The sequence below is a fragment of the Sarcophilus harrisii genome, chromosome 1, assembly GCF_902635505.1.
Source record: "Sarcophilus harrisii chromosome 1, mSarHar1.11, whole genome shotgun sequence".
NCBI lineage: Eukaryota > Metazoa > Chordata > Mammalia > Dasyuromorphia > Dasyuridae > Sarcophilus > Sarcophilus harrisii.
Genome location: NC_045426.1, coordinates 320,024,450 through 320,037,248, shown reverse-complemented (window position 1 = coordinate 320,037,248; position 12,799 = coordinate 320,024,450). Strand labels below are relative to the sequence as shown.

General features: G+C 31.7%; 1 protein-coding gene across 4 annotated transcripts in view; it reads right to left on the bottom strand.

The window, feature by feature from the left end:
• The window catches only part of UBQLN1 (ubiquilin 1), a 47,852-nt gene that overhangs the window by 8,731 nt on the left and 26,322 nt on the right, over positions 1-12,799 (bottom strand). For all 4 annotated transcript variants that reach the window (XM_031945475.1, XM_031945477.1, XM_031945478.1 and 1 more), the window contains exons 2-7: positions 12,132-12,283; positions 6,559-6,674; positions 4,556-4,818; positions 3,812-3,970; positions 3,372-3,618; positions 991-1,133 (exon numbers count right to left, since the gene is read on the bottom strand). In XM_031945475.1, coding sequence (XP_031801335.1) covers positions 991-1,133; positions 3,372-3,618; positions 3,812-3,970; positions 4,556-4,818; positions 6,559-6,674; positions 12,132-12,283 — 1,080 coding nt within the window. The remainder of the gene's footprint in view (positions 1-990; positions 1,134-3,371; positions 3,619-3,811; positions 3,971-4,555; positions 4,819-6,558; positions 6,675-12,131; positions 12,284-12,799) is intronic.

Here is a 12,799-nt window from a genome sequence, read left to right as displayed (position 1 = left end):
ATAGTCACTCCTATTTGGTGATTACCACCACCAGCAAACAATGAAAAGGATAATTTTTTTTAAAATAAAGAAATGTTTGACAAGCAAAAATGAAGGTGATAAAGACGTTCTCTATTAAAAATGAAATCTTTCTTATCCTTTGGTCATTTACAGAATAAGGAAAAATTTGTTTAAAATAGAAGCCAAATTATCTATTTGGATAAAATAGAATACTCTCAGGTAAAATTAAAACGCTGTTTGGCACTACTAGTGGTCCAGTACACATTTAAAATCAACCTATGTCTTTAATTGTTATGGTCTTTGATTAAGAAAAAAAGGTGGGAGGAAGCATTTTTTAAGATAAAAATAAAAAGAAACAGACTAGGAATCTGAAATATCTGAAGGGCTTTTTCTTACAGGCTCACATGTTTACACGTTTCAATTCAATTCAATTCAATATATGGGTATGCATTTTTTCTCTTTCTCATTCCATTTTATTCAACTACAGAAAGAGTCACTGAAATGGGGTAAAACAGGTAGCTGTTGTTAAAAGCCTTACTCATATTTGTGAAGTTAATAATTGAACAAAAAAGATTCCTACAACTTTTTCTTTGCCAGGCTAAGAAAGACATGTTTAAACTACCTTTCTACTGTTTTTAAATACCAGATCAGAGGATGTCTCATCTATCTCTAAATCTAAATGACTTAATACAGCAAAATTTCAAATTCAATAACTTCAATTAAATAACATCACAAAGTAATTTTCATTAAAGTATACGAAACACAAATTTCCAACCTAACCAGCAAAACTGCTAATTCAATACTTCAGCAGAACCTATATGGTGCAGGTTCTCATTTCAAGAAGGATTTTCCTGCTTTAGTCATACATAAATTGCTTCTTGGTAAAAACACTGAAGATAACAATATGCCTCCCATATAGCTATGCCTTATACCTGTAATAAAATGACTACACATCATCAATTCACACAACATGTAATCTCTAGAACATACCTGTGCAGCAAGATCAGGATTCTGGCTTAGTGACTGCATCATGCTTCTCATATAGGGTGCAGACAACATGTTCTGCATAAGCTGTGGATTTTCAGTTATCTGTTGCAATAAGCTCTGCATTCCAGGTGTGTTGAACATACCAGCTTTAATTAAAGTAAAATAAATAAATCATATGTGGCATTTTCCTTAGGGAAGCCCACCAATTAGAACTGTCCAAATTTATTATCCCAAAAAAGATTCCCCATACTTAAAGTATGTAAATACGTAAATGTATATTGTAGATTATTTTTAAAAATAAGCAATCATCATGAAGGAAAAATTATGAAGTTATAAAGTGGAGAAACACTACTGACTTAGGAAAATCAGAGGACATGGATTCAAATCTTATCTTTACCACCTGTTTGATTTTGGTCAAGTCACTTAATGCAGACTCATTTTCCTCCTCTGTGATGAGGTCATACTCAATAGCCTCAAAAGTCTCTTACAATTCCAAATATATAATCCTACAGCTATACCTTTAAAAATTAACCAGCTCACTATATAAAATTCAGGGGCATTATAATGTTATTAAAGAGATGGCAAAGAAATTAATTCCTCTACAAAAAAGGTGTGCTATGTGAGATACGCTACATTCTGAAATTCATAGTCCAGTCAAAAGGTTTGAATTATGATTTTGTCAGAAATAATATTAATGAATAGACATTAACATCTATTTTGTCAATACAAAGAAACATAGGATCTTTACACTGGACCTACATAGCTAAAATCAACAGTTGTGTTGTCTTCCCCATAAAATGTACTCTTTAAAAGCAGTGATATTATTTTTTTCTCTGTACCACCTTGCTTAGCATAGTGCTTTATAGTGAATAGCACTTAAAATCAATGCTTAATTCTTCAGTCAAATAATTTATATAGACAAATAAATCATACACACAAGATTCTATAAAATGAATGTGGTGAACCTTGGAAGGACCTAATTATCACAATCAATTTCATAATGAAGTTGCTTATGTGTGTCTTTATTTTCTTTAAATTCCATTAGATCACAAACTAAGTCTTATTTGTTTTTGTATCTTATATATCAAGTACAGCTCAGTCCCTAATACAATATAGCTTTACATTTAACTTTATACATAACTACATATTTTTGTTTATTTTCAGTCTATAATGTAATTTCCCTGATATAAATAATACTCAATGAGGATGATTCTACCAATGCCATCAACTGTTCTATAGTCTGAAATGTTAAGAAACTGCTTGTAATACTAGGAAATTAAATAACTTCCCCAAAGTCATACAGCCATTAAGGAGGAAGTAAGATACAGAATAGAGCAACCAGTACTACAGTCACAGGACTTCATTTTAAAATTAATTTCTCATTCTTATGGTAACCCTGGACCGAAGTCACTTAAATTTCCTGGATTTCAACTTCCTCAAGTGAGTCATATGATCTTACAAATAATTCACTGGTAGAACTTAAAACCAGGTCTTCCTACAAGGTCAAATCCCTATCCAATTAGGACACCAATCTCTCCCCCTCTCCCTTCCTCCTCCTCTTTATCGCGCCCTCTCTCCCTCTCTCCCATCCTTCCTCTCTCTCTCTCTTTTTATTCTTATATAAATGTTTGTTGAGTCAATGATCTTTGGTCAAACAATTAGCACCTTTTTCTTACACCTAAAATTTTTAAGAATTCCTTTTTTTTTTTTAAACTTCTTAACTTTTCTTCCTTTCTAGGAAACATTTCATATAAACATTTTAGAACATGCTCTCCTCCACTAACTTAAACTATCTATTTATATAAATCTCCAAAAGGGTATTATTCACTTTGCTCTCCTCCCTTTGTAAATTCTAGACATGAAACCGAAGTCTCATCCCCCAAATATTAGAAAACACTGGATAACACTAAATCATCTTCCTATTTAAGTGAATAGCATTTAAATATTTCTAAGTAAATGAAAGGATTATCTCAGCTTTTACAGGAAGCAGAAGTCTAAAAGAAAAGATAATTGATCAAGTCAGCAGCTGAGGGACCTAACAACTCTACCATAGATTTTGGCACTTCTTTCACCTTTAGGATCTCCATATAAAACTAAGTATATGGTATATTTTCCCTTATATCAAATTATGGTAGGAGGATATAATAATGTGAAGATGCCACAAAAATTTCAGTGTTCATTCGTCTGCACCACTGGTCCACAATAAATTAAACTGTAATTATCGTTTCATTTTACAATCTGAGCTTTCAAAATAAAAAAAAAAAAAAATTAAAGACATTAAATACAAAGAAAATAATATAAAGGGGAAAAAAGAGGAAAAATCCTTGCACCATTTGGATAATTAAAGTTGAAAAAAGTATAAAAAAAGTTTCTATTGAACTTACCTCCCACTCCAGGTCCCAAATTTGGCATGGTGTTACTTTGTCCAGTAGAGCTGGTAGTGCTACTGCTCACATTGCTACCAGTGCCACCAACACTGGTGGTAGTATTACTGCTGGTCGTTGAACTCTGGGTCCCAGATTGTGGAGCCCAAGGATTAGGTAAAGGATCTCTATTCTCTGTGCGAGATGGCTGACTTCCTTCGCCAGAGGGTGAATTGCTCACCAATGACGCAAATGGGTTACCACCAAACTACAACAGGAACAGGGGGAAAAATGCAAACACCATCAGGTTTAAGCCAAGTGCTAAACCTTTCCTTTAAATGCTATCTCAAGGTCCCTTGTAAAACAATCCTATTATGAAATATACCTGTCATACAACATATGAAATGAGTTTAGTAGTTTAGTAGTCCCTAAACTTATGAAATTGAAAATCTGTTTCTCACCTGTTCTTGTGCTGCATTCAACATCGGTTCTTGAATATCAGTGTACATTCGCCTCAAAGCATTGTATCCACCTGGTATACTTTCAAGATTACTCAAGGCTCTGTCTTGATTTCTCATCATTTCCTGCATCATTGCTGGATTTCTTGCAAGTTCTAATGTCTTCAATAAAAAGAATGTTCCAACTCACTAATAAAAATGTACTGAAGCACACATAAACTACTTTATTTCTATCAATTTTCAGAGGTTTTATAATGTCTGAAAAATCATTAGTGTCTTACTTTTAAAAATTCACATCGAATCTACACTTGAAAAAGCAAGTGGTCTTATATCAATGACATACATTACTTTACAATACTATTCTATTAACTAATAACAATTTGGAGTATCAAATGAAAATAAATGAACAATGTGACTATATCACACAGAGATTAGATTAGAAAAGTTACTTTAGATACACAAGATAACTTACATACAATGTAACACTTGGAAATGATGATTAAATGTTACATAACCATAGGCAACTCACTTAACCTTTTAGTATCCCTAAAAACTGAGACTTCTGAGTTACAAGACAAGTTGCAGAACTACATAGGTGTATGAATTTCCACAAACTGATGAAATCATAGATTCAAAACAAAATTCACCTCCCAACACTATCTATCTGTGAGAAATCTCTAGCTCTATTGATACACACATGTATCTATTTTAAATGGCATTAATTATTTCAAAAACAATTTAACGTACTTGTCTCATTATATCTGGATTGTTAATCATGTGACTAATCTCCGGATTTCGTTGTATTAACTGTTGCATTTGAGGATTGGCCATAATTAACTGTCTCATCAGGTCAGGATTTGAAAGCATGCTCTGAACAAAGGGATTTTCCATGATCTGGACCATCATTTCTGGGTTGGACATGAGTTGCCGCTGCATTTGACTTTGTAGTTCAGAGAAGTTAGATGTATTCAAGCCCAAGCTACTCAGACCTGCAAGACCTCCAAGGCCACCTAAGAGCAAAGGAAGGAAAAGTATAAACATAGTATCAATAACTATAGCATTCATTTTTAAAGTCATTTTTCATTTTCATACTAAGATCTAATGTATTTTAAGTCCCTTAAAAGGAATGCTAATTTCACTGGTTTGCTACAAGAGACTGGTATGGCCAAAAGTGATAAACAAATGAAAGATGACAAATTATTTTCTGTACTTAATGCAAAACATAGAATATGTAACACAATCAAATGCTAAATTTGCAATATCAGTTTCATATTGTTAATTGACATTTACTTAAATCTATATTCTAATTCTGCATTCTACTTTTTTTTACAATCAAAAGGAATTCCTTTTATAAAAGCCAAAGGGAAAAAAAAACTTTTATCTTTGAAATTTGTGTGACTTCTGCAAGATAATGAATTCATCTATTTATTAACCAGAAAACGGCAAAATATTTATTGTCAAAGCCTAGTCCAAACAATAAAAGAGGCATAAACATGAAAAACACGAATATCATAATAGTTGCTTTCTACACTATAATAGGAATTTGATACCCTTTCAAAAAAATAGTAGATTAATAAATTCTGTCTAAAACAATGAAACTTTATCAATCAGCTGTCAAGAAGAGGACAAAAGTAATACATGCAATTATCCTAAGTTACCAGAATTCATAGAATACATTAAGTTTCCATGGATTAATGGTGGAAGTGTTGTTCACAAAAGATCTTTTCTGAAAATGTTCAAAAATTCTCAAAAAGTCCAAACAAAATAAAAGCAGATAGTACAGGGCTTTTCTATGTGAAACTAAGATTTGGAATATTATTGCTCACATACTGTTCTAAGATAAACCTGAGAAGTTTAAGATTTAGAATGCTATCTAGTATTGAAATTTGTCTTGGAAGAATAGAACAAAGAAATAAACTACAGTGACTCACAATCCTGATTAAGTTCCAATCACTTAGTGATCAATCTGCTAAGCATTTATTGAGGATCTATCACTACCTGTCAGATAATGTGCACAAAGACTGGATAAAAATACCAAAACACAATATATAATACCTGTTAGTATAAATAATCAAGTATTGTCTCTATACTGAGAACCAATTAAAAACTTATCTCTCATAAAGTAATTCTGCCAGTAACTCAAGAAAAAGTGTTAAATGGAGTTTCCAGGTAATTTTCAAGTTGAAAAAGGTCTTATATATCACCTACTCAACCCTCATATTTTAAAGAAACTGGTAGAGAGGATTTCCAGAAAAAAAATGCAGCATGAAATCATAAATTCTGAATAAAATACCTGCCAATACTATCTAACAATCTATCATCTCTAGATGTATAGATACAAATATGTACTCACTTACATAGGACATGCTATCATTTATGTATCATAATATTTCATACACATTTATATGTATAAAAATTTGAACAACATTAACTGTACCAAAAGCAATTTGCAACAAGTTTATTTTAAGACAAACTGCCATAAATAATGTAGGTCAAGATAGAAAGTAATCTATATCTCTCGATAACTTTAAACTTAATTAAATAAGCTAATTCTGAAATTATAAAGACTAAGGTCACAACAGGACTCTTACGTATTTTAATACATTTACCTTTCATAACATCTAATTATAGATTTTTGTTTTATTTTCTTTATTTTATTTTATTCTCATTTTTGTAGTATTTGCCAATAATTTTTTCCCATTCCCCTATTAACACTTACTTTAAAAAAAAAAAAAAAAAAAAAGTCTTACCTAAACCAAAAGGATTACTATTTGTAGAAACTGGTGTGGAGTTACTATTGGGAGATGCTGATGTGGTAGAATTACTTCCAGTGGTGTTTGTTTGTTGAACTGGATGATCCTGAGGTCTAGGGGAAAAAAAATTAGACCACAACTTAAATCACTATTTTTAAAAGTTTCAGAAATCCCAGGGATTAAAGGGTCAATTTTTTGAGTATTTTTTAATTGTATTAAACTTTTCCCAATTATATTTTTTAAATTCATTTTCCTTCAGCCCCTCCACACCCACTGAGAAAGTAAGCAATGACACCTATTATAGACATGAAGTCATATAAAAAACATTTCCATGACATGTTACACAAACAAAAAAGTGTAAAAAATAATCTTTGTTCTTTGTTCTACACTCAGTTATTAATGCATTCTCTTTCTGAATATGAGCAACATTTTTCATCACAATGCCTCTAGAATTATAATAGATAATAATAGTATTGATAAGAGTAGATAAGTCTTACAATTAATTATCATTACCACATTGCTATTATTCTATAATACACGGTTCTCCTGGTTCTATTCACTTATTAACTCATCAGTTCATAAGTCTTCCCATGTTTTTCTGAAACCACGCTCTTTCGAAATTTCTTACATATCCAATCACAATAAGACACCTTAATTTGTTCAATCATTCTCCAATTCACAGGCATTCTCTCAATTTCCAATTCTTCATGATCACAAAAAAGAGCAAGTATAAATATTTTTAGATATATAGGCCCTTGTACTTTTTGTTCTCTTTTGGGTAGGGATTTAGTAATGGTACTACTGGAATAAGATTTTATAGCCCTTTGGCATAGTTCCAAATTGTTCTCAAGATGGTTGAACGATTTCACAACTCCAATATTCCCAGTTTCCTACTTTTGAAATGGTCAGTTTTCAAACCAATTCTAAATTATTAGTTAAACAAACAAGTAAGATTGCTCGAGGGATGACAAACTAAGAAATATTCTAAGTCATAAAAACATTTAGAAGATAGTTCATGTTACCCCAATTAGTTGATGTCACTGGGTATAAATATACTTTAAGGGGAAGAAATATAAAATTTCTTAAAATCTCTCCCCACTTTAAATTTTTTTTCCAATACATAATAACAATTTAAGACATTTATTTAAAAATAATTTTTGATTTCCAAATTCTTTCCCTTCTCTTCTCCTTTGAGAAATAAGCAAGTTGATAAGATCATATATATAGTCATGCAAAACCTATTTCTATATTTGTTTTGGGTTTGGTTTTTTTTTAACTATGAATTGATCTTCATTAAACAGCATTTTTCCTAAATCTTTCAGAACTCTCTTGGATTATCTTAGTATTGCTGAAAATAACTACGTCAATCATAGTTGACAATTGTGTTCTCCTGGTTCTGCTCATTTCACTTTGCATTAGGTTCATTTAAGTCTTCCCAGGTTTTTGAAATCATCCTGGTTCATTATTTTTTCTAGCATGATAGTTTTCCATCACAATCACATAGCAACTTGTGAGTCATTCCCGAATTCACGGGCATTTCTTCAGTTTTGAGATCTTTGACACTACAAAAAGAGCTCTATAAATATTTCTTGTACATATAGGTCTTTTCCCACCCCCACCTTTTTTAACCTCTATGGGATACAGACTAAGTGGGTAATCAAAGGTCATAAACACTTTTTACAAGCCGTTTAAACAGTTCCAAATTGCTCTCCAGAATAGTTACATCAGTTCACAACTCCACCAAAAAGACATTATTGTCCCAATTTTCCCAATATTGTCCAAATTTGTCCAATTTGTCCCAATCCCTTCCAAAATTTGTCTTTTTCCCTTTTAATTATATTAGCCAATCTGACAGTGTGAGTTGGTGTTTCAGAACTGTTTCTGATTTGCAGTTCTACTGCTATTTTTTTTCATGAAACTATAGAACTTTGATAAGAAGAGAAACAATAAACTGGGAAAACAATTTTATAGTCAAAGGTTCTGATAAAGGCCTCATTTCCAAATTATATAGAGAATTGACTCTAATTTATAAGAAATCAAGCCATTCTCCAATTGATAAATGGTCAAAGGATATGAACAGACAATTCTCAGACAAAGAAAATGAAACTATTTCTAGCCATATGAAAACATGCTCCAAATCATTATTAATCAGAGAAATGCAAATTAAGACAACTCCACAGCTGCCACTACACACCTGTCAGATTGGCTAGAATGACAGGGAAAGATAATGATGAATTTTAGAGGGGATGTGGGAAAACTGGGACACTGATACATTGTTGGTGGAATTGTGAACTCATCCAGCCATTCTGGAGAGCAATTTGGAACTATGCTCAAAAAGTTATCAAACTGTGCATACCCTTTGATCTAGCAGTGTTTCTACTGGGTTATATCCCAAAGAGATACTAAAGAAGGGAAAGGGACCTGTATGTGCCAAAATGTTTGTGGCAGCCCTGTTTGTAATGGCTAGAAGCTGGAAAATGGATGGATGCCCATCAACTGGAGAATGGTTAGGTAAATTGTGGTATATGAATGTTATGGAATATTATTGTTCTGTAAGAAATGACCAGCAGGATGAATACAGAGAGGATTGGAGAGACTTACATGAACTGATGCTAAGTGAAATGAGCAGAACCAGGAGATCATAATATTATATACCTCAACAACGATACTGTATGAGGATGTAGTCTGATGGAAGTGGATTTCTTTGACAAAGAGATCTAACTCAGTTTCAATTGATCAAGGATGGATAGAAGCAGCTACACCCAAAGAAAGAATACTGGGAAATGAATGTAAACTGCTTGCATTTTTATCTTTCTTCCCAGGTTATTTTTACCTTCTGAATCCAATTCTTCCTGTGCAACAAGTGAACTGTTCGGTTCTGCACACATATATTGTATCTAGGACACACTGAGACATATTTAATTTGTATAAGACTGCTTGCCATCTGGGGAAGGGGGTGAAGGGAGGGAGGGGGAAAATAGGAACACAAGTGAGTGCAAGGGATAATGTTGAAAAAAATTACCCTGGCATGGGCTCTATCAATAAAAAGTTTAAAAAAAAAAAAAAAAAAAAAAAGAAAGAAACTACAGAACTTTGGTTTCTTCTAGTGAAAATTGATTATTCATAGCCTTTGACCAATTTATGTAATCAGGGAATATACTGAATATGATGCAGTTCTCTGTGTGTTAAAAATCAGGCTTTTCTGCATTTGTTTTTGAGCTTTTCATGTCCTCAATTATATCTTTACATGTAGTAATGTAGTAAGTTTATTATTAAATTAAAATCTCTTATGATCTCTCTAATATTTGTTTTTTATAGTACTCTTAAGTCTTACATTTGAAAATCACTTTTTATTCAGTTCTGATCTTTTCATCAAGAATTCTTGAAAAGTACTCTATTTCATTAAATGCCCATTTTTTTCCCCTTGAAAGATTATACTTAATATCTTTTGAATAGTTGATTGGGTTGTAATCTTCTTTTGTTTGCCCTCTGATCTTCATTAAATTAATGTAGAACCTGCTAAGGCTTCTTATATGATCTTGACTGTAATTCCACAATATATGTATAAATAGTTTTTTTTTGTTCAGCTGCTCACAATATTTTCTCCTTGACCTGAGAGCTTTGAAATCTGGCTATATTCCTGGAAATTTTCATTTTGGGATCTCTTATAAGAGAAGATCAATGGATTATTTCCATTTCTACTTTACCTTCTAGTTCTAGGATATCAGGGCAGTTTTTCTTAATTTCTTGAAATCTGATGTCTATGCTCCTTAAAAACAAAAACAAACAAACAAACAAAAAAAAAAAAACATCATGGCTCTCAGGTAATCCAATAATTCTTAAATTATCTCTCCCTATTCTATTTTTCAGGTCAGTTGTTTTAAGATATTTCAGTTTCTTCTATTTTTCTTTTCATTCTTTTGATTTGACTTTGTTTCTTCATGTCTCATGATGTAAATAGCTTCCACTTGCCCAATTCTAATTTTTAAAAAAATATTTTCATCAGTGAACTTTTGTGCTTTTCTTTTGGGACAATTCTGCTCTTTAAGGAGTTGTTCTCTGCCAGTCGATTTTTATGCCTCTTTTACCATTTGGCCAATTTTTTAAAAATACTTTATTTTCTTCAGTATTCTTTTGTGCTTCTTTCCCCATGCTGCTAACAATCATTCTAATTTCTTTCCCCAATTTTTCCTCTGCTTCACTTATTTGACTTATGAAATCCTTTTCGAGCTCTTCTGAAGAATTCTTTTTTGGCCTGTGATTAATTCACATTTTTCTTTGCAGTTTCACATGTAGCCATTTTTATTTCTTCTTAAGATTGAGTTTGTTTTGATATTTCCTGTAACTTTAGTAACATTCTATAGTCAATGTTTTTTTTGTTGTTATTTGCTCAGCTAGCGGACAGATTTCTCCTGTTGAGCATCCTATGCCGACTGGACTAGAAATTTGTTTCTACCAGATTTTTTGTTGGTTCTGATATTCCAGAATTTTCCTCGAGGCATTATTTCATTTTTAAAAGCAAAATGCAACATCCATAATAATTTTGAAGGTTAAAAAACAGACCATGGAAATAAAGTGATTTCCTTCTTGAAGTTTTGTTAGCCTACTATTATTTGATATTGACTTGATGAAAATTCTCCACACAAGTAGCAACTTCATAGAATATTGGCTTTTGAATTTAATGAAATTCCTTCCAAATAAATTTAGCATCAACCTAGAAGTTAGAAGTGACTGGTAAAAGGACAAGGGAGTAAATAAAGGTACTAGTAAAAATGTAGAGAAAGGGGAACAGTATTAAGATAAATCAGTTATCAATTTAGGTGAGAAAACCAATCCAAACAAGTAGGAACTGTTAATGCTTTTGGAGGAAAATAGCAATTCAGTCTATTAAAAATAAGTCTACTAGTCTACTTTAAATTGTTATGTATATTGTTAAGACAATTTCACAGTTCCAAAGTATAGCAGCTATTTTTATCAGAAACTACCTTGTAAAAGAATTCTAAATAAATCCACACTACAGATCAAATCAATTACTGCTCTACAACAATAAACTCAAAGATGTTTTTTCTCAAATAAGTGCTTTTGTCTTAGTTGCTAATATTGAAGAATTAACAAAATTCTTTTAAAGACTGGAATTTATTAGCTTACTTAGTGACTCTGAATGTACTATTTTCTTATGGATAATGGACAATTAACTGATTACTTCCATTTTTGCCAGCGACTGATTTAAAATCATAGAATTTCAGTCTCACTTTACTGTTTCAGTTTGTTTAAAATAGCATGCGTTCTATAATTCAAAGTTCAGATATGGAAGACATTCAGTGTAGTAAAACACTGGGAACTTTAAAAACTAAGTTATTAAAACTTTAATCACTAGTTAAACACTTATATTATAATTTCAAACAACTTTGTTCTTATAGCACAATCAACAGTAAAAGAACTGAATTTCTTAGAAAGTTTATAAAGCCCCTTGTTTTCCCATATAGTTTATATAGAGAGAAATCCTATATTATCAGGAATAAGGAGTCACTAAAAGAAAAACATTCCTCCAATGTTTATTCAAAGCTTACCTGTTTTGTGTTTTTATGACAAGGTGAACAGTAAGTCCATCATGTATTCCATGCTGGCTCAGAGTATCTTGATCTTTTAAAATTTTTCCAGCAAATATTAACACAAGTTGATCAGGATGGGACTTGAATCGTTTGGAGATTTTTTCCTTAAACTAAATAAAATAAAGAGTTTAATTAATATGTATTACAAGATTTAATATGATTTTAAACAAGGTAGGAGGAAAAAAAAAAAAAAAAAAAACAAGAGCTAGGATCACTGCAATGACCAATCATGATTCCAGAAGACTGATGACTCCTGCTTCCTACTTCTTGACAGAGATAAGATGGGGAGGTGCTGAATGAGTTGTGCATTTTCAGACATGGCCAATGAGTGGATATTTTTTGCTTGATTACACTTATTAAAAAGCAAAAATTGGAGATTTCTGAGGTAGGATAAGAATAAGGGAGAAATGAATAGAAAGAAAGAATCAAAAAAACATTTTAACAGACAAGAGAGCAAAATAGAACAAGTAAGCAGGGCACAGTGCTGCAACAACTATGTTAAATTTGCTATATACTTTAAAAATGAAATAGACACCAGAAACTTATGGTGTTGTGCAATCCTCTTTCTATAAATACATGTTAATGTTACTGGGGTTTGTCAATTTAGAAATCATTTTCTAATGTTT